The sequence below is a fragment of the Halichoerus grypus genome, chromosome X (assembly GCF_964656455.1).
Source record: "Halichoerus grypus chromosome X, mHalGry1.hap1.1, whole genome shotgun sequence".
NCBI lineage: Eukaryota > Metazoa > Chordata > Mammalia > Carnivora > Phocidae > Halichoerus > Halichoerus grypus.
In genome coordinates this window covers 67,395,542-67,418,230 of record NC_135727.1, presented here as the reverse complement: position 1 = coordinate 67,418,230, position 22,689 = coordinate 67,395,542, and the positions used below count along the sequence as shown (strand labels likewise).

The following is a 22,689-nucleotide window of genomic DNA, read 5'->3' as shown; positions in this document are numbered from 1 at the left end:
TTATCTATTTTTTGAAAAGAAGTTTACTTAGCCACTTAATGGAAGTGATTACTTAAAACAGTTTTCTAAAGGACTGGGTGATGAATAGAATTACTGAATCACTATACTGTACATGTGAAACTAATATAACAGTGTATGTTATTTGTAATATGTAATTGTTAATTGTAATATAATTACAGTGTATTAATTAAGTACAGTTAATTACACTATGATATAATAGTGTATGTTAACTATACTGGAATTAAAATTTTTTAAATCTCACTGAGCCATTTTAAAAATTAAAATTTAAAAAGTCATACTATCATCTCAATTGATGAAGAAAAAGCACGTGAAAAACCCAACACCCTTTTGTGATAAAAACACTCAGAGAATTGGGACTAGAAAGAAATTTCTTCAACATAATAAAACATGTAAAAAACATAGCTAATATTATATTCAATGGCGAAAAACTCAAAGTGTTCCCCTTAAGATCAGGAATAAGACATGGGCAATAGTTTTCACTACTGCTACTCAATATTGTACTCAAGTTCTAGCCAGAGCAATCAAGCAAGAAAAAAGAAGAAAGGGGTTGGGTGAGTTGGAAGACACACACCTCCTGATTTCAAAGCCTACTACAAAGATACAATAATTGAAAGTGTGGTAGTGACTTAAGGATAGACATATAGACTAGTGGAATAGAATTTAGAGTCCAGAAACAGACCCATATAACTATGGCAATTGATTTTTTGACAAGGGTGCCAAGTTCATTCCATGGTGAAAGAATAGTCTCCTCAATAAATGGTACCAGACAAATGGATATACACATACAAAAGAATGAAGTTGGACCCCCACCTCAAATCACATACAAAAAGACAACCCAAAACTGGATCAATGACCTAAATAGAAGAGTTAAAACAATTAAACTCTTAAAAGAAAGCATAGGGGGAAATTCTCATTACCTCAGATTTGTCAATAGATAAACAAATGGCCAACAACCATGGGAAAATATTCTCAACATCATTAGTCATTAGGCAAAGGCATATCAAAACCACCAGAAGGGTGGGATATGAAGGAAGGGATATGAAGAAATTGGAACCTCCAGACACTACTGGTAGGAATACAAATTGGTTCAGCTGCTGTGCTGTGTTCGTAAGGGACTACCTTCTCCAAATCCCTCAAATTTGCTCCTCCCCACCTTAGTTAATAGCATCACTATCCACCCAGCTGCCAAACCCAGATACCTGGGATCTATTCTAATCTTTATTTCTTTGTCCTCTGCATCAAACCACTCATAACTCCTGTCAACTTTACCTCCGACTAAATAGCTCTACAATCACGGTCACAACCTTAGTCAAGGTCATCATCCCTTACCTCCAATATTACCATTAAACCCTCTAAACGTTCCATCAAACTAAAGGTCTCCCTACTTCCAATCTTGTCCACTTCCAAACCACCCTCCAAACTACAGCTTTTCCAAAGAAAACATGTCATTTAATACCTTTTGCCCTTTTTCTTCATTCATCCATCAAGCCAACGCCTACCTACAAGTCCTTCAATACTCATCTATAGGGGTGCCTGGGTGGCTCAGTCGTTAAGCATCTGCCTTCGGCTCAGGTCTTGATCCCAGGGTCCTGGGATCAAGCCCCGCGTTAGGCTCCCTGCTCTGCAGGAAGCCTGCTTCTCCCTCCCCACTCCCCCTGCTTGTGCTCCCTCTCTCACTGTGTCTCTCTGTCAAATAAATAAATAAAATCTTTTAAAAAAAATACTCATCTATAAATCCTGTGGAAAGCCTTTCCTGACCTCTCTAGGGTGAAGACGGTTCTCCACCTCTGGGCTCCCATATAATCCTGCAATTAACCCTATGAAAGCATTTACCATACCTTATTTGAATAGTTGGTTACCTGTTTTCTACTCTAAATTGTGATCTCCTGGAGGGCAAAGACTTATGCCTCGCTCATGGTTGTATTTCCAGTGTCTCAAAGAATGTCTGCCAAATGGCAGGTACCCAATAAATGTTTGTTAAAGGACTGTCTGGAGATGATGGTGGCATATTCTTTTTGTAAATGTAGAGCTCTGTTACGTGGTGATAAAATCTAAAAATATTAGTGTGGTATAATTTTGCTACTTTTGTATGTATTACAATACTCTAAGCTAATAATATATAAGAATTCATTTAAGGGTGCCTGGGTGGCTCAGTTGGTTAAATGTCTGCCTTCAGCTCAGGTCATGATCTCAGGGTCCTGGGATGGAGTCCTACATTGGGCTGCCTGCTCAGCAGGGAGTCTGCTACTCCCTCTGCCCCTCCCCCCACTCATGCTCGTGCTCTCTCTCTCTCAAAAATAAATAAAATCTTTAAAAAAATGATTCATTAAAAAGATAACTTAATACTAGTTTTATCTAAATAGATTCTAGCTATTCATCAGTGCAATAGAGTATAATTGCACAAAGGGTCCTAAATAAGTAAAATTCATCCATTAGAGTTGTGAAAATAAAGCTGATAAGATGAAGGGGAAAGAGATGAATGAAAAGCCTTGGGTTGCAGTGTCAGTTCTGTCACTAATTAGCTAGGGTGTCACTGGACTGCTTGAGAAGCATTCAAAACAGAAGTGATAGTATCTCACCCACAAGTTCTATAGGCAGTCCCCGCAAAACTGATTACAAAAGATGGTGTTTTATTACAGAAGCATTAGCTAAAACTGTAATGGCAAAATTTAACACACTTTATACTTCACAAGCCCATTTTATAGCTTAAAGATCCTGAGACTGAGAAGAGTAGCTAAGACAGAGTGTTACCCTCCTGCTTCAAAATCTTTCATCATATTTAAAAATATTTCAAAATCATGTCATGATACAAGAATGATTGGTGGTAAATCCTAACAATGCTTCCTCATGACAGGCAGTACAGGCAATGACCACTTCTCTCCTATATTACTTCAGTATCCTCCTAAATGATGTCCATATCGCCAATTACTACCTATTTTCAAACTATCCTTCAAACTTCAGCCAGAATCATATTCCTAAAACAGATCTGATAATATCATCCCCTACTTAAAATTATTTTCTAAGCCAGCCATGTCCAGCAGAACGTTCTGTGATAACAGAAATGTTCTCTATCTGTGGTCAAATATAATAACTACTTAGTCAAATGTGGCTATTGAGCACTTGAAATATATCTAGTGTGACTAAGCTACTAAGTTTATTTAATCTTAACTAATTTTAATTGAAATTTAAATATTGGCATGGGGCTAATGTCTACTGTACTGGGCAGTATAGCTCTAAGCAATAGGAAGCCTTTATTTTTTGGGGTCCTGGTGAAAAATAACACATAAAATAGGAACAGGAAGAAATGAAATGTTAAAGAATTTTGTGACCTATAAAAACACTAAGACATATCAGAGCGAAACTTGCAAAATACAAACATAAAGAGAGAATTCTGAAAGCAGCTAGGGATAAAAGGTCCTTAACCCAAAATCCTAGACACATAAGATTAGCTGCAAACCTGTCTACAGAAACTTGGCAGGGCAGAAAGCAGTAGCAGGATATATTTAACATGCTAAATGGGAAAAAAAATGCAGCAAAGAATACTATATCCAGCAACAGTGTCATTCAGAATAGCAAAGAGAGTTTCCAAGACAAGCAAAAACTAAAAGAGTTCATGAACACTAAACCAGTCCTGCAAGAAATACTAAAGGGGACCCTTTGAGCAGTAAAGAGAGACCAAAAGCAACAAAGACTAGTAAGGAACAGAGAAAATCTATAGGTACCGTGACTTTACAGGTAATAGAATGGCCATTAATTCATATCTACCAATAATTACTCTGAATATAAATGGACTCAACGACACAATGCAAAGACACAGGCTATCAGAAGGGATAAAAAAACAATACCCATCAATATGCTTAGAAAAGACTCACTTTGGCCTCAGAGACACCTCCAGATGCAAAGTGAGGGGGTGGAGAGCCATTTATCATGCTAACGGACATCCAAAGAAAGCTAGAGTAGCCATCGTTTTATCAGAAAAACTAGATTTTAAACCAAACACTGTAATAAGAGATGAAGGACACTATATCATAATAAAAGGGTCTTCCAACAAGAAGATCTAACAATTGTAAATATTTATGCCTCAACTTAGGAGCTCCCAAATATATAAATCAATTACTAAAAAACTTAAGAGAAACTCACTGATAATAACACAATAATAGTAGGGGACTTCAACACACCACTCACAGCAATGGACAGATCCTCTAAGCAGAAGATCAAAAAGGAAACAATGGCTTTAAAGGACACACTGGACCAGATGGACTTAACAGATATATTCAGAGCATTTCATCCTAAAGCAGGAGAATACACATTCTTTTCGAATACACATGGAACATTCTCCAGAAAACATCACATACTGAGTCACAAACCAAGTCTCAACTGATAAAAAAAGACTGAGATCACCATGTATATTTTCAGACCACAACACTAAGAAGCTTGAAGTCAACCACATGAAAAAATTTAGGAAGAACACAAATACATGGAGGTTAAAGAACATCCTACTAAAGAATGAATGGGTCAACCAGGAAATGAAAGAAGAAATTAAAAATACAAGGAAACAAATGAAAATGTAAACATGACAGTCCAAAAGCTTTGGGATGTAGCAAAGGTGGTCTTAAGGAGGAGGTATACAGCAATACAGGCCTTCCTCAAGAAAGAAGAAAATCTCAAATACCTAAAAGAGCTGGAAAAAGAACAGCAAATAAAAGCTAAGTCCAGCAAATGGTTGGAAATAATTAAATTTAGAGCAGGAAAAAAATTATATAGAAATTAAAAAAAAAAAAAACAGAACAGATTAACAAAACTAGGAGCTAGTTCTTTGAAAGAATTGGTAAGATTGATAAACCCCTAGCCAGACTTATCAAAAGGAAAAAAGAAAGGACCCAAATATATAAAGTCATGAAAGAGATCACAAGCAACAATGAAGAAATACAAACAACTATAAGAGAATATTATGAGCAATTATATGCCAACAATTTAGGCAATCTGGAAGAAATAGCTAAATTCCTAGAAACAAATAAACTACCAAAACTGAAACAGGATGAAATAGAAAACCTGAACAGACCCATAACCAGCAAAAATATTGAATCAGTCATCAAAAATCTCCCAACAAACAAGAGTCCAGGGCCAGATGGCTTCCCAAGGGAATTCTACCAAACATTTAAAGAAAAATTCGTAACTATTCTTCTGAAGCTATTCCAAAAAATAGAAATGGGAGGAAAACTTCCAAACTCATTCTATGAGGCCAGCTTTATTACCTTGATCCCAAAACCAGACAAAGACCTCACTAAAAAGGAGAACTAAAGACCAGTATCCCTGATAAACATGGATGCAAATATTCTCACCAAGATACTAGCTAACAGGATCTAACAGTACATTAAAAGGATTATTCACCACAATCAAGTGGGATTTATTCCTGGGCTGCAGGGGTGGTTCAACATCCACAAATCAATGTGATACACCAAATTAATAAAAGAGTAAGAACCATACAATCCTCTCAATAGATGCAGAAAAAGCATTTGACAAAATACAGCACCCTTTCTCGATAAAAACCCTCCACCATGTAGGGATAGAGGGAACATACCTCAACATCATAAAGGCCATATATGAAAGACCCACAGCTAATATCATACTCAATGGGGGAAAAACTGAGAGCTTTTCCCCTAAGGTCAGGAACAAAACAGGGATGTCCACTCTCATCACTGTTGTTCCACACAGTACTGGACGTCCTAGCCTCAGTAATCAGACAACGCAAAGAAATAAAAGGCATCCAAATCTGCAAAGAAGTCAAACTTTCACTCTTCACAGATGACTTGATACTCTATGTAGAAAACCTGAGAGATGCCACCAAAAAAACACTGCTAGCACTGATACCTGAATTCAGCAAAGTCACAGGATATAAAATCAACATACAGAAATCTGTTGCGTTTCTCTACACCAATAATGAAGCAGCAGAAAGAGAAATCCCATTTACAATTGCACCAAAAACTGTAAGATATTTAAGAATAGACCTTACGAAAGAGGTAAAAGATCTGTACACTGAAAACTATAGAACAGTTATGAAAGAAATTGAGGAAGACACAAAGAAATGGAAAAACATTCCATGTGCACGGACTGGAAGAACAATGTTCTTAAAATGTCTATACTACCCAAAGCAATCTACACATGTAATACAATCCTGATCAAATTACACCAGCATTTTTCACAGAGCTAGAACAAACAATTCTAAAATTTGTATGGAACCCGAAAAGACCTAAATAGCCAAAGTAATGTTGAAAAAGAAACGCAAATCTGGAGGTATCACAATTCTAGACATCAATCTGCATTACAAAGCTGTAATCATCAAGACAGTATGGTATTGTCACAAAAACAGACAAACCAATCAGTGGAACAGAACAGAGAACCCAGAAATGGACCCACTACTATATGGACAACTAATCTTCAACAAAGCAGGAAAGAATATCCAATGGAAAAAATATGGTCTCTTCAACAAATGGTGTTGGGAAAATTGGACAGCAACATGCAGAAGAATGAAACTGGACCACTTTCTTACACCATACAAAAAAATAGACTCAAAATGGATGAAAGACCTAAATTTGAGACAGGAGTCCATTAAAATCCTAGAGGAGAACACAGGCAGCAACCTCTTTTACCTTGGCTGTAGCAACTTCTTACTAGAAACGCCTCCAGAGGCAAGGGAAACAAAAGCAAAAATGAACTATTGGGACTACATGATGATGAAAAGCTTCTGCACAGCAAAGGAAGCAATCAACAAAACTAAAATACAACTGATAGAATGGGAGAAGATACTTTCAAATGACGTATCGGATAAAGGGCTAGTATCCAAAATCTACAAAGAACTTATATAACTCAACACCCAAAAAACAAATAATCCAGTCAAGAAATGGGCAGAAGACATGAACAGACATTTCTCCAAAGAAGACATACAAATGGCCAACAGACACATGAAAAAATACTCAACATCACTCATCATCAGGGAAATATAAATCAAAACCACAATGAGATACCACCTCACACCAGTCAGAATGGCTAAAGTCAACAACACAGGAAATGACAGATTTTGTGAGGATTTGGTAAAAGGGGAACCCTCTTACACTGTTGGTGGGAGTGCAAACTGATGTAGCCACTCTGGAAAACAGTATGGTGGTTCCTCATAAAGTTAAAAATAGAACTACCCTATGATCCGGCAATTGTACTACTGGGTATTTATCCAAAGGATATAAAAATACTGATTTGAGGGGCACATGCACCCCAATGTTTACAGCAGCACTATCAACAATAACCAAAGTATGGAAAGAGTCCAAATGCCCATCAGCTCATGAATGGATAAAGAAGATGTGGTATATACATACAATGGAATATTATGAGTTATCAAAAACAATGAAATCTTACCATTGGCAATGACGTGGATGGAACTAGAGTGTATTACGCTAAGCGAAATAAGTCAGTGAGAGAAAGACAAATACTGTATGATTCACTCATATGTGGAATTTAAGAAACAAAACAGATGAACATAGGGGAAAGAAAAGAAAAATAAAATAAGATAAAAACAGAGGAGGGAAACTGTAAGCGACTCTTCTTTTTTTTTAAGATTTTATTTGACAGAGAGAGAGAGAGCAAGCGAGAGTGAGAGCAAGAACACAAGCAGGGGGAGTGGGAGAGGGAGAAGCAGGCTTCCCGCTGAGCAGCGAGCCCGATGCGGGGCTCGATCCCAGGACCCTGGGATCATGACCTGAGCCGAAGGCAGACGCTTAATGACTGAGCCACCCAGGTGCCCCACCATAGCGACTCTTAACTAGAAAACAAACTGAGGGTTGCTGGAAGGGAAGTGGGTAGGGGGATTGGCTAAAAGGGCATTAAGGAAGGCACTTGTGATGAGCTCCAGGTGTTACACGTAAGCGATGAATCACTAGATTCTACTGTAACATATAATATTACATTATATGTTAAGTAATTTGAATTTAAATAAAATCTCGAAGAAAAAAAAAAACCAAAAAGGTCAGGTCATCAATTGAAAAGTTTACACATAAAATTTTTTCATTACAAGAAGCATATCAGGATGTCTGGGTGGCTCAGTCTGTTAAGTATCCAGCTTGATTTCAGCTCAGGTCATTATCTCAGGGCCGTGAGCTCAAGCCCTGCATCAGAGCTCCCTCTCCCTTTACCCCTCCCTACCGGGTCATGTGCATGCGTGTGCATTCTCTCTCTTGCACTCTTGTAATAAATGAGTAAATAAATACAAGCATAACAAACAATACTAAAGTATCTATAATATCAAGTGAAAGGTCCTTTTTACTGTCCTTTAGCTTCCCAACCCATACCCTCTTCTGAGCTATGTTTAAGTATATCCTTCCAGTTTTCTATGTGTTTGTGCATGCGCGAACACACACATACACACAGTTATGGACTGAATTGTCTCTCTCCCAAAATTTCATGTTTAAATCCTAACCCCAAATAACCTCAAATGTGACTATATTTGATGACCGGGCCTTTAAAGAGGTAATTACCATTAAATGAGGTCATTAGAGTAGGCCCTAATTTGCCTGGTGTATTTAGAAGAGATTAAGACACAGACATGCACAGAGGAAAGACCTTGCCAACGCAGAGGAGACAATCATCTGCAAGTCAAAGAGAGAGGTCACAGAAGAAATCAACCCTGCCAACACCTTGATCTCAGACTTCTAGCCTCCAGAACTGTGAGAAAATAAATTTCTGCTGTTTAAGTCACCCAGTCTGTGGTACTTTGTTAGGGCAGCCCTAGAAAACTAATACATACATGTACACACACACAGCTGTAAAGTCAACATAGTTAAGAGTAGTTGAAGTTCATACTTGGCAAATATTCACACACTTAAAAATATGAATATTACAATGACAAGTCATAATACAAGTTACTCAAGATCAATAAAAATAATTTGATAAATAAACCAAAATAGAAACCTCAACTTCTCTTTTTTATTATGCTTTGAAAAGCGTGATAACAATTTAAAAACCTACTTTCCTAAAATGTCAGTATCTAAGAAACTACCCCCATAGGATACAATTTCCCCACTCTAACATCTCTGCCCTCCGAATGTGGAAAAGAAAATTTAATTGGAGAACTAACGAATAAGCCAAAATATAACCTGCAGTTAAAATTTCTATGAAGAGTAAAATTTTATATCTTATTCCTCAAAGAACTTCATCTTTTAAGCCATTCTTTTTAAAGATTTATTTATTCATTTTAGAGACAGAAAGCACACGTGAAAGGGGGTAGGGGCAGAAGGAGAGGGAGAGACAGAATCTCAAGCAGACTCTGTGCTGAGTGTGGAGCCTGACACAGGGCTCAATCTCACAACGCTTAGATCATGACCTGAGCCGAAACCAGAGTTGGATGCTCAACCGACTGAGCACCCCAGGTGCCCCTTAAGTCATTTTTTCTTAGCAAAAGATGCCTATTAATAAAGTAATCCAAAAACTTTAGGATAAAAAAGCATGTGTGCTTTGGTTATCAAACTAAAAACTGACATTCAGTGCTACCCTACCACAGTACCACCTAATGACAGAAACGCAGTGGACAAACTTAAGAGGTTATCCTCAGGGGTGCCTGGGTGGCTCGGATGGTTAAGCGTCCAACTCTTGATTTCGGCTCAGGTCATGATCTCAGGGTCATGAGATCTAGTCCTGTGTGGGGCTTTGCACTGAGCGTGGAGCCTGCTTGGGATTCTCTCTCTCCCTCTCCCTCTGCCCACCCCCTGCACATGCTCATGCACGTGCTCTCTCTCTCTCTCAAAAAAAGAGGTTATCCTCAAACTTAATGACTCCACAATCTGATTATGATTTTGCTGAAACAAACATTTAATGTAGAAAGTGAGCCTTTGATTCCAAATGTATAGCACCAAAGCAAATATTATTTATTTTTATGTTAAACTTTGTTGTCATTTGGTTATAGGGTTTAATCATTCATTTCACAAATATTTTCTGAGTGCCTACTACATGGAAGAGACCATTCCTGGCTCTGTAGAAGATAAAAAAGATGACTGGAATGTATCTGCCTTTTAAGCATCTAAAATCTTATCTCTTCAACAAGACACACATGATAACTACTTGCAGAAGATGTTACAGGAGTTCAGAGGAGGAAGAAATCAATGTCTTTCAAGCTTATAAAGAATGGTTCTTGGGGCACCTGGGTGGCAAAGTTGGTTAAGCGTCTGCCTCTTGGTTTCGGCTCAGGTCATGATATCAGGGTCATGAGCTCAAGCCCCAAGTCAGGCTCTGCACTCAGTGCGGAGTCTGCTTAAGATTCTTTCTCCCGGGGCGCCTGGGTGGCTCAGTCATTAAGTGTGTGCCTTTGGCTCAGGTCATGATCCCAGGATCCTGGGATCCCCTGCATCAGGCTCCCTGCTCGGCGGGAGGCCTGCTTCTCCCCCTCCCACTCCCCCTGCTTGTGTTCCCTCTCTAGCTATCTCTCTGTCAAATAAATAAATAAAATCTTTAAAAAAAAAGGAAGAATGGTTCTATAGAATAAACTGGGCTTTAGCTAAGATTTGAAAAACAGAGAGGAGTTAGAAGGCATTTTAGACAGAGAGTATGGCAGAAATGAAGGAAAAAAACAGAAAAACACAAGGTCCAAGGAACAGGGAGCAATCCAGAGTGACTGGAAAAGCAGGGTATTTATAAGAAAATATTTAACAATATGGCTAGCAAGCTAGTTATGTGGGGGATCCTCTAGGGCCTTGAACACTAGGCTAAGGTATAGATACCACTGAAGTCCATAAGCAGAGAAGTGACACTTAACTAGAGTTGTTATTTAGGAAAAATAATCTTGATGTGTTGTGAGGGATGGACTGGAAGGGTAGTAAATACCTGTAAGCAGTGAGAAAGTCATGCATAAAGTTACAAGGGCCTAAAACTATAGCATAAGTTGAGAGAATGAAAAGGACAGGATAGGTCATGGTTACTACAATGAAATGTACACCTACCTCCCAGAGTTACTGTGAAGATCAAATGACATAATAATATAATAGACTTGAAAAGTATATTTACTCACTAGTAACAAAACCTACAAGGGTGTCGAGAGCATAAATGAGGATTTTAGGAAGACAAATTCTAGAAAAGGAAGAAGAAAATCAAAACAACAAAAATGTCACCTTTTGCAGACAATTAAATATACCTATTAAAATTACTAAAATATTAAATAATTAAAAGACCTAATTTTGGTAAAGACTGAGCACCAAGAAAAATAATGCTTATAAATAAAAATTTTAAATTATCTCAGCATTGTAAAAATAATGTACATATAACAACTAGTATTCAAGGGGAAAATGGAAAATTACTTAAGAGGTAAAACTGCGGGTTATTTTTCTCATGTTTTTATTAGATGCAGTTTTGTACAATTAAAAAGAGAAATTTATAAATAAAATAAAGAGGGAAAACTGTAAGGATCATATATAGAACAGGCAATTTCGCTTCTATTTTAAACTCTATAACATGGGAAGGAACATACTCCTATTTGAAAAACCAAAAACTTTCAGATAAACACTGAGTATCAATTTATTACTGTATTTTCCATTTAATCAAAATTTTGATTCGAGCAAAGTTTCCATTCCACTTCTACCCCCAACTGCCCAGTGACAAGTGCCCTTTACTCTGCCACTGGATACTCAGGAACTCCATTAGAGAACCCCACCCTGAAATATTATATTTATCAGGGATTCTCTGATCCCCCCAAAATTGTATGCAAAATGAAGTATGTGTGTATGCCCATTTTCCTAGGGAGAAGGTTCATGGCTTTTATCAGATTCTTGAAGGGCCTAGTATTCTAAAAGAAAATTTAGAAATAATCTGAACTTTTCTTCCCCCGCTTTTTAATTTTGATAGCCAATTCAAATAAGTATGTCAATGGCTTAAAGAAAGTTATTTATTCGACTATTTTCAAATAAGGGATCTTCTGAATTCCTCTTCTCAATTCCCAGTGCCACTTCAGACTAAGACCTTTATATTTCCATTCTTTATCATTTATAGCCCAGGTAAGCTTCATCTTTATTCACAACTTTTACAGCACTGCTGCCACTCTCCACCACCTCCTCAGAACCTATTTGATAATTTTAGAACATAGCTTACTCTTCCCCCACTCTAATTCCATCTCCCCAACACTAGCACATACTGAACTCATCACCAATCTCATTTTTTTTTACTCCTGTTCTTAGATCAACAAGTACTGTAAGAGGCAGAACCATATAAATTTGCCCCATTAAAAACTTAACATCAATTTAAATGTAGCCTATGTTGCTCCTGGAAAACTACTAACAGTAATAAACTAGGCTCACAAAGTAGAGTTTCTATTTATACAAAGGACAACTCCCAAAAGGTCAGAGTCAGGAAACTAAAGAATTGAAGAAACTTTACAGATCAAGTAGTTGAATCTCATTTTAGAGAAACCAAGTCCAAAGGAACAAGTGATCTGTCCAAGATAACCAAGAGTAGAAACAGAGCTCAGGTAGTCAGGTGTCCTGATGACAATGTTCATTCCACTATACCATGCTATGTCCTTTGTACGCCAGCTGTTTATCCTCTTTAATACTTATAAATCAAAATCTTTCAAATTATCTGTATTTTCTCCAGTAAGATTTACTTACTACTACACTACTACCTCAAGACCCCTTAACAGTATACAACATCATTCCTTCCTGGCTTGTTGAGTGAGAATAATACAAGGGAAAATAACTGAAAGCCTTACTGAAATCAAGATAGACTACACTTCTAAGTACCCTATAACTCTCTCATATGAAGAACTGAATTGGTTTGGTATGTCTTGCTTTCCTCAAAACTAAGTCACTGCTTCTTAATAACTTATATTCTTCTAATGATTGCAAATTATTGTTTAATGATTTGTTCTAGTGTCTCCTAACACCAAAGCCAAGACTAGAATCCAACTCTGCTGACTGTTTACCAATATTCTTTCTGCCAAATCACTCTTTTTAAAGTGAGTTTTGATCCTGAATGATATAAATTTAAGTCAGTTCTATCTTCAAGAAGATACCTATTTAAATTATAATTAATGGTTATTTATTCTGCCCCTTAGGTTATTTAAAGTCTTCCTTGCTCTCCTAATAAAAAGACTATTAATTTAAGAAATTCTTTTTATATGCATGTTAAATCCCTCTTCCTACAACTGAAGTCTATGTCTCTTTTTATAAACTAATGTTCCAGTAAGTTCAGGTATCACTAAACTACTATTGAAGGATAGCCTTTAATTTAAAAAAAATGCCCTTCAGGTACTTTAAATGTCACTGAATCACCTCTCACCTTCTTTAAGGTCCATGCAAAATCCACTTAAAAATACCGTTAATTTTTTCCTCTTAAATTCTGTTCTTAATTTTCTTATTACATTTTATGTCTTCTCAGTAATCACTGTCATTTCTTGATATGCATCTTATAATATAAAACCTGTATCTTAAAACTAGGATCTCTAAAAAGCAAAGTAGGAGAATTGTTTCATTAGTGTAATTATATTCTACTTCAATTAATATGAAGGCCAGAAGTAAAGTCTCTTAACAGCATCTAGTCAGCAGTGGGAGCGCAGGAAGGGGGAATTTACTACTGGGAGACAGTAAAGCTCTCATCCATTGTCCATGATGAAAACAAATGAAATGTGAACCAACAAATGAAAACAAAACAGTACCTATCCAAAAGAACTACTAAATAGAATATACAAGGTAAATACACTAAAGTAAAAGGTGTGCCAGACAGACCTCAATGGAAATACCTACTACAAACCAAAGAGAAAGGACAGACCATTTTGTTGCATGCAGTATAAACCAAAGAACACAAGCCAGTCAAAATCAAGTGAAGAGAGTTCCACTTCTGGCATGACAAAGTAAGATCTCCTTAGACCCACTCCCCAGCAAAACTGGTAAAAGTTATAAAAGGACCACCATTTAAAGTCCCTAGAAATGGTCCTGGGGCATATAGCAAATGAAATAACATTTACTCAAGAAAAGCTACTAGAGCTCAGTAAGAATAGCAAGTCTGTGGTGTTTGAACCAGGACATACTCCCTGCCTCCCCACTCCCAGTCTGGCAATATGGAAACTCCACTTGAGACTGGTATAGCCGAGCACAGTACATCGCCCCCCCTTCCCTTTCATGAGCTCCTAGTCAGAAGACTGTCTTCCTGGGAAAGACAGGACATCAGCATTTCTCTCATCTTCCCACCAGTGGGCTAACGTGGTCAAGAAATAGGGGCTCCCTTCTTCCACACACCCCCACAGAAGGGACAGAGGCTGACCTTGGGTGTGCTGCCACTGAGAATACTTGATTGTTGAAGGCCCAATCACCCTAACCCTGACTCCTAAGTGGCTGGTTCCATACCAGGAGAAGCATGCCAAAAAGAACTCCTCTTACTCCCCACTAGCACTCAACACCTAAAGTGGGGGTATCACTCAGAGAGTGGCCACCACTGTCCCCACCCCCAGCTTCAGACCTGTGGCTGGTAGATTTTTGCCTGGGAGAAGAAGACCCTAAAACAGATAGCTCCTAATCTCTTCCCACAGGAATTGACTTAATACGAAGTTCAAGCCTCAGGTTACTCTCAAAAACAGTGGAGGTTCTCATGAAAGGCCAAGTGGGAGAAAACTGATGGAATCATCGGACATAGAAGCTAAACTGTGGGTCAGCTGGTTTGCCCCAGAGAACCAGAAAATCAAGAAGGGAGGCAGCTCGGAGGAGCCTGCCTGGGATCAGAACAAATCTCAAATGTTGTCCTCAGGAACTATCACTTCAAAGCAACACCAATTTGATTGCTTTAGTCTGTGGAACAATTTCTGCCCCAGGGCACTGTTGAAAACAGCAGTGCAATCTGCCAACAACTAATGGACCATAACTGGGAAAGAAAAATCCTCAGCAAAACTACTGTCATCCCAAGGTAACTATGGACATACCCAAGGCTATGCCCCTTAAGGAGCAACATCAGAGGCATTAACACTGCAAAACAGGAAGCAGGTGGGAGAGTGAAGAAAGACATCACTAAAATAATCCAGCCAGTCTTTAACCAAATAAACAAGCAAGTAAATAACAATAACAAACCCTAGGAAGGAGGGGACCAGTACCCCGAGTTACTACATTATCTAAAATGTCCAGTTTCCAGAAAATTGCAAGACATGCAAAGAAACAGGAAAGTATAACCTATACACTGGGAAAAAGCAGGCAAGAGAAACTGCCTGTGGTTTTGACCAAATGTCAGATTGAAAAGAAAAAGCCTTCAAAGTAGTCATTATAAATATGTCCAAAGACTAAAAGAAATCATGTTAAAGAAATGAAAGAAGGTGTGATGACAATGTAACATTACATGGAGAATATCAATAAACAGGAATTATTTAAAAAGAACTAAATGGAAATTCTAGAGTTGAAAATTACAGTAACTAAAATGAAAAATTCACTAGAGGGGACTGACAGCAGATGTGAATTGGCAGAAGAAATAATTAGTAAACTTGAAGACAGAACAATAGGGATTATCCAATATGAAGAACAAAGATAAAAAAAGTGAAGAAAAACGAACAGAGCTTCAGAGAAATGAGGGCCATTATTAAGCACACCAACATATGCATAACAAGTGTACCAGAAGAAAAGGAGAATGATAAAGGAGAAGAAAAACTACTGGATGAAATAATGGCTGAAAATTTCCAAAGCTTATTAAAAAGAACTTACTTATTAAAATGTAATTTACACATCCAGGAAGTGCAACAAACTCCAAGGAGGAAGCATACAAAGAGATCCACCAACACATTATAGTAAAAACATTAAAAGTCAAAACAAGGGGAACATCTTGAAAGTAGCAAGAAGAAAAAAAGACTCCTTACTAACAAGGGGACCCCAGTCAGAATAACAGCTGATTTCTTAGGAAAAACAATGTGTAGGCTGGAAGGCAGTAGGATAATATTCAAAGCACTAAAAAAAAAACCTGTCAAGCAAGAATCCTATTATCCAGAAAATATACTGTTCAAAAATGAAGACAAAATAAAGACATTCCCAGATAAACAAAAACTGGGAAAATGTGCTACTAACAGAACCACCTTTTAAGAAATACTAAAGGAAGTTCTGTAGGCTGAAAACAAGTGACCCCAGACTGTAATCCAAATACACACACACACACACACACACAAAACAAAGAGCACCAGACTGTATAAATGCACACTTTTTTTACCTTCTTTTTTTTTTTAAAGATTTTATTTATTTTCACAGAGAGAGCACAAGCAGAGGGAGAGAGAGGGAGAAGCAGACTCCCCGCTGAGCAAGGAGCCCGATGCGGGACTCGATCCCAGGACCCCGGGATCATGACCTGGGCCAAAGGCAGCCGCCTAACCGACTGAGCCACCCAGGCGTCCCTACCTTCTTCTTTGAACCAATTTAAAAAGCAACTGTATAAAATAATATGGATAAAATTGTTGAGCCTATGACATATAGAGATGCAATATATTTGCCAATAATATCACATAAGAGATGGGTGGGAGCACAGCTATAGTGGGATAAGGAAATGACTCCAGATGGTAAATCAAACACAAGAGAAGAAATGAAGAGAACTAGAAATGATAAATACAAAGGCTAGTATAACAAAATAAATATTTACTTCCTTTCTTCTCTCAGCATCTTTTAAAGTCATAAATTATATAAAGTAATAATTATGACAATGTATTGTTAGGATTGTAACATTTATAAATGTAATATTTATGAAAATAGAACAACAAAGTGGGGAAACGGAACCAGACTATACAAGAGTAATGTTTCTATATCTCACTAGGATTACATTATAAAATTCTTAGAAGAAAACATGGTAAATCTTCATGACCTCAGATTTGGCAATGGATTCTTAGCTATAACACAAAAAATATGACCAACAAAAGAAAAAATAGGTAAATTTGACTTTATCAAAATGAAAAGCTTTTGTGCTTCAAAGGCCATTATCAAGAAAGTCAAAAGATAACCCACAGAATGGGAGAAAATATTTGCAAATCATGTATCGGATAAAGGACTTGAATCTATAATTTATAAAGAACTCTGACATCTCAACAATAAAAAGACCGGTAACCCAATTAAAAAATGGGCAAAAGACCTGACTAGACTTTCCTCAAAAAAAGATACTTAAATGGCCAATAAGCACATGGATAGATGTTCAGTGTCTTTTGTCATCAGGGAAATACAAATCAAAACCAAAATGAGAGAACACTTCACACTCACTAGGATAGCTAAACTAAAAAAGTAAGATAAGAATAACTATTGGTGAGGATGTGGAGAAATTGGAACCCTCCTGTACTTCTGACGGTAATGTAAAATGGTGTAGTCCTTTGAAAACCAGTCTGGCAGTTCCTTATAGAATTAAACATAGTTACCATATGGCCCAGCAATTCTACTCCTAGATACATACCCAAGAGAAATGAAAACTTATGTACATATAAAACTTGTACATGAATGTTGACAGCAGCATTATTCCTAACAGTCAAAAGATGGGGAAAAAAACCTGAATGCCCACCAACTGACAAATGCATAAAGACAATATTGCATATCCACACTGACTATTATTTAGCCATAAAAACAAGTGAAATACTTAATACATGCCATAACATGGATGTGCCTTGAAAACATAATACTAACTGAAAGAAGCCAGTCTCAAAAGACTACATATTATATGATTCCATCTATGTGAAAAGTCCAAAATGGACAAATTATAGAAACTGAACATCGATTGGTGGTTTCTTAGGGCTGGTGAGGGAGGGAGATGGGGGGTGATAGCCAAAAGGATAGCAAGTTTGTTTTTGAGGTAATAAAAATGTAAAATTGGCTACGGTAACAGTGGTACAGATCATTAAATATACTAAAATCCACTGAATTGCACACTTTAAATGGGTGAATTATATAGTATGTGAATTAATCTCAAGAAAGATGTTTTTAAAAAACAAATGAAGAAAAGTATATGATCAGTGTCCGGATCAAGAATTAAGAACTTTTTAAACTTAGATAAAAAGTGCTGTGGACTAACTGTATGATACCTCAGTTTCTACCATATAATTATTGATGAAAAAAATTCTATCACTCAAAATTTGTCTTTTTAATATTAACTAATGTAGTAGAGAGACAATTGTATAATAAATCATTACAATTTAAATCTTACCATACTAACAATTTTAATAAAAAACTTTAATGTTTAAGGTATTTCCCTCTATTAACAGTGCTCTAGTACAAGTATCTTTAGAGGGCACTTGGGTGGCTCAGTCTGTTAAGCGTCTGCCTTCAGCTCAGGTTATGATCCCGGAGTCCCAGGATCCAGCCCGGTGATGGGCTCCTGGCTCAGCGGGAGTCTGCTTCTCCCTCTGACCCTCCTCCCTCTCGTGCTCTCTCTCACTCTCTCCTTTCTCTCTCAAATAAATAAAATCTCTAAAAAAGGAAATATCTTTACAATTCAACATTTATTGTATGCTTAATGTCTGCCAGAATCTTATTTACCTTCATATCAATACCTGACACACAGAAGGCAATAAATGAATGAGTGGCCTTAAAGGCTGTCATTTATCTATACTAGGATATAGTTACCTCATCTGTAAAATTAGAAGGCTGGATATGATCTTCTCTAAAGTAGCACTGTTTGAACAGAACTTTTTGCAACGATGGAAATGTTCCATACCTATGTGCTTTTTAGCCCTTGAAATGCAGCTAATGGAATTACATTTTTAATTTAATTTAAATTTAAACAGCCACATGAAGCTAGTGACTACCATATTGCACAGCATAGTTCTAGGGTATAATCCTGTGTGAAAAACACATTTTACAATGCATCCCAGTAATCACATACATGTGGGGGTGTGTGTATATATATATATACACATAAAAACAATAGTACATAAGGCATTACTTCCCTTAATATGTATAAAGTACTGATATTTTTTTTCTTATTCTACTGAATTTCATATAAAAAAAGTGCTGATCCAACCTATTAACATGATTTCATAACACTGCACTAAGGTTCTTTTCAGCTCTAAAATATTATGCTATATAATAATGACTGTCCTAAAAAATATGTATTAATATTTATTTTGTAATCTTTCTTTAAAGATTTATTTATTGGAGGGGGGAAGGGCAGAGGGAGAGGGAGAGAGAAACCCAAGCAGACTCCACACAGAGCCCAATCTCCCAACCCTGAGATCATGACCTGAGCTGAAACCAAGAGTCAGACGCTCAACCGACTGCACCACCCAGGAGCCCCTATTTTGTAATCTTAATCACAAGTCACTATGTGAAGGTGCCTCAGGTTATATCAGATTCTACTAAAAGCCTTATAACCATTCCTTCATCTCCCCATTAAATCTGCATTTTTTTAAATTATGGCAAGAGTTGCATGCCTTTAAGAAGTAGAAAACAAAAGTAACATCTTTCCCTTGTTTTTCACACTTTGGAAATGGTAACCAAAAGGAATGGTAGGATATACAGAAGACAGTGGAGGAAGAAAGTTGTGGCGACAGTGTTCATGAAAACAGAGAAAGCTAATTTTTTATTTCCATCACTTCCTCTGAAACTCCCAATGACTTCTCCATCCCCCTCAATCTCCCAGCCTGACAAAGTCCTACAAATTTTATCTTAACTTCATCAGACTTTTTAGAGGACTACAGAACAAGAATGGTTCCCAAGAAATGATGTGTTACAACTTTCAACTATAAAGTGTTTTTAAAACCTTAATAAAATGATCTGGATTTGTTCCCCTAGCCTAATCTGCCACTTCTATCTTAAACTCTTCAGTAACCTAAAATTATATGTAGTTCTACAAAAGGTCATGTTCTCTCTTACCTGCGGGCCTCTGCACACACTATTCCCTCTTTAACTAGCTAATTTCTCTTCATTTTTAAGGTCTTGGCTTAGCTTAGATATCAGTTACTCAAGGCATTTTTCCCACCTCAAAATTAGACTTGATGCCCTTCACGTATACTCTGTATATGTGTACTTTGTACCCTCCCCATCACTGCACTACTGTATTATATCTGCCTGTTTACTTACCTTTTTCCCTTACTAGATTTTAAACTCTTTAAGGATAGGCCTATATTTTATTCTGTTCACTGCTGTAAAGGTGTTCAGTAATTATTGGATGAACAAATGGATATAATTTCTCCAGCACTCCCCATGCCTAGTGTCATTCCATATTCTCCCTGCTTAAAATGTTCTCCCCAGTTCTATCACCAGCAAGAGATCCTCTCTGTAATATGGTCCTTAATTATCACCATTTCCTCTAGATGCTTACTGTCTTTATTGTTTATACTATTCATTTGATATTTAACCTACATTGTCTTTTAGTTATTCTTGTAATGGATAGATTCAATCTCCTTAACTAAATTGATCAATCTTGAAGGCATTAATATATGTTTCTCTTGGTACCCCCATTATCGAGCATAGCCCTAAGTACATAGTAGATATTAAATATCTGTTCACGCAGAATCAAAATTTATGAGGGTGCTTCTCATACAAAACTGACAATACTTCAGTGATACTGATGAAGAAGTGGTGGGAATTAAACTTTTTGTCAATATATAGGAAATAAAAGATATACTAAAGTACAAGTACAAATAATTTTTTTTAAACCGCTGAGTGAGGGATAACAATGGACACAAATATTAAGAGGCACTATAACAAAAACTACATTCATTAATTGAAGAAAACTAGTTTTATGGTTTCCAAAGTGACCTGTATGCACAGAATACTATTTTCAGATCAAAGGACAATCGTGTTTACATATAAATTTAGGGCAGTCAATGTTTTGGAAAGAAAGACAGTTAAGGTTTTGGCCTATCAAGAAGCACTGTCAGCAAAGAGTTAACTGCTGCCAACTCAACTTGCCTCTTGTTTACAGGTAGGTTTGCCGTCATCTTACAGTGCCCCCCTCATTGCTACTTCCAAATGAGTAAAATCTGAACCATGGACATACTGGTTCCAAATTCCATTACTAACTTTGGAAAGTAGCCCAGTTTTCCTTGCAATCTGGGAATCCCGTCTACCCCATCTCTTAAACTCAGAAGAAAAAAAACATGTAAATCCTAAGAGAGTCCCTAGCGCTTAGGTGCCCTCTGCCCGAAACCTTCCGTCCCATTCCCCTGTGCTATACCACGAAGGTTTTCTTCACCCCTTCCTCAAATTACTAACCCCAATTTCCTTCACTTACTGATGTTTCGAGTTAGCCCTGACAACCTTTCTTCTTGGCGTTCTCTCTGACCCAAGGACACGAGGGCAAACTTTTCCCTATAGGTCCCTTTGTCCTTCACCCTACTCTACCATGTGAATGGCATCTCACCTGGGAAATTCGAGCGGTTCCTGAAGCGCCGCGCTGACGTGATCTCCATTGAGAACCTGCGCCACGGACAGAGACTAGAGACCGGATCAGAAACACGACATGCCGGCGCTTTTCGAAAGCGGCCGCTGCGACTGCCCAGCGTGAAGAAGCTATCGCGAGCAGCGCCATCTTGAGCGAGGAAAGAGGAACCAAGAGCAAAGGATTCTGGGACGCTGGCGGACCCAACCCCGCTACCTTAATCTTCGCTCCCCTCCCCCTCGTTTTCTCAGGGCCCCAGACCGGAAATAGCTTCTCAGTGAAGAGTCCAGTCAGACGCTTGGGCTCAACCGTTTTTATATTCCAGGGTAAAATACACAGCGGGTAATATCAGAATAACGTTGTCTTTCTCTGTTTTCCTAGATTTTACACATAAAATACAGGCTGCGCAGTTAAATTGAGATAAACCAGTCATTTTTTTAGTATAATTATGTCTCAAATACAGCATTTTGCTAGATCTGCCAACCCTATCTTGTCCAAGCATTCCACTTTTCTCTTACAGCCTCCAACTCAGTGCGATGCTTCACACCATTTTCCCTCTGCATATTCTTATCTTCACTCTCCGTAGCACTAACTCTTAGGGTAGATTAAACTACGGATACTAACTTCCCCAGGGAGGAGACTTCATGAACAGTGAGATACACTGGGTTGAAACCCCTGAAAGCTGATGGTTGAGTGTCAGGCTGATTGTTCACTTTTGCGCAAACCTTGGGGCAGTTTTCCTTTGGTCTGTTGCTCTTGGGACAGTTTTACACACACACACAAAGACACACACATCTTTGCTAATTTGCTTTGCTTTCTAGCTCTTCCATTTGGTTTCTGCAAATGTATGTAGAGAAGCCCATGTTTAAAGACAGGTTTATATTCTTTTCTCACTGATGTGGGAAACAAAGGCAGAAGAAAAATTATTAAATTTCCTTACTACCTACAGCCCACTGACAAGTCCTTGAAACAGGCAGAGTGACATTCCTCTAGGAACTCAGCTGCCTCCGTGTTAATACTTTGCTAAGGGCAAAAGGCATCTTAGCTCCCCACCCCCAGGATCCTGTAAGTCTACTTTAACATATAAAAATTCCTTTGGAAACTTCCTTTATCTCTATCCCCATCACCCCAGGTACATGTTGGCCATCACCCTCCAAGCATATTACCCACAGATACACATCTGAAGAGTCTCATGACTGAGTTTTTACTCAACAGTAATAAATGACCTTTCCCAACAATAGCTAGCACCCTCAGGATCCTGGAACCCTTGTTTTCAAAATTCCTTAGAGACTTATGCTATCCCTAACCCCCTCCCAACTTGAAAGTATA

General features: G+C 37.7%; 1 protein-coding gene across 6 annotated transcripts in view; it reads right to left on the bottom strand.

Moving 5' to 3' along the window:
* ABCB7 (ATP binding cassette subfamily B member 7) overlaps positions 1-21,542 on the bottom strand; it is a 163,981-nt gene extending 142,439 nt beyond the window's left edge. For 4 of the 6 annotated variants that reach the window (XR_013444700.1, XM_078064778.1, XM_078064779.1 and 1 more), the window contains exon 1: positions 21,343-21,542. Coding sequence is in view for 3 of the 6 variants with exons in the window: in XM_078064778.1 (XP_077920904.1) it covers positions 21,343-21,510 (168 nt within the window). In the remaining 3 variants the exon portion in view is untranslated. The remainder of the gene's footprint in view (positions 1-21,342) is intronic. The other 2 variants (XM_078064781.1, XM_078064782.1) reach the window with 1 other exon arrangement.
* Between the last annotated feature and the right edge of the window lie 1,147 nt (positions 21,543-22,689).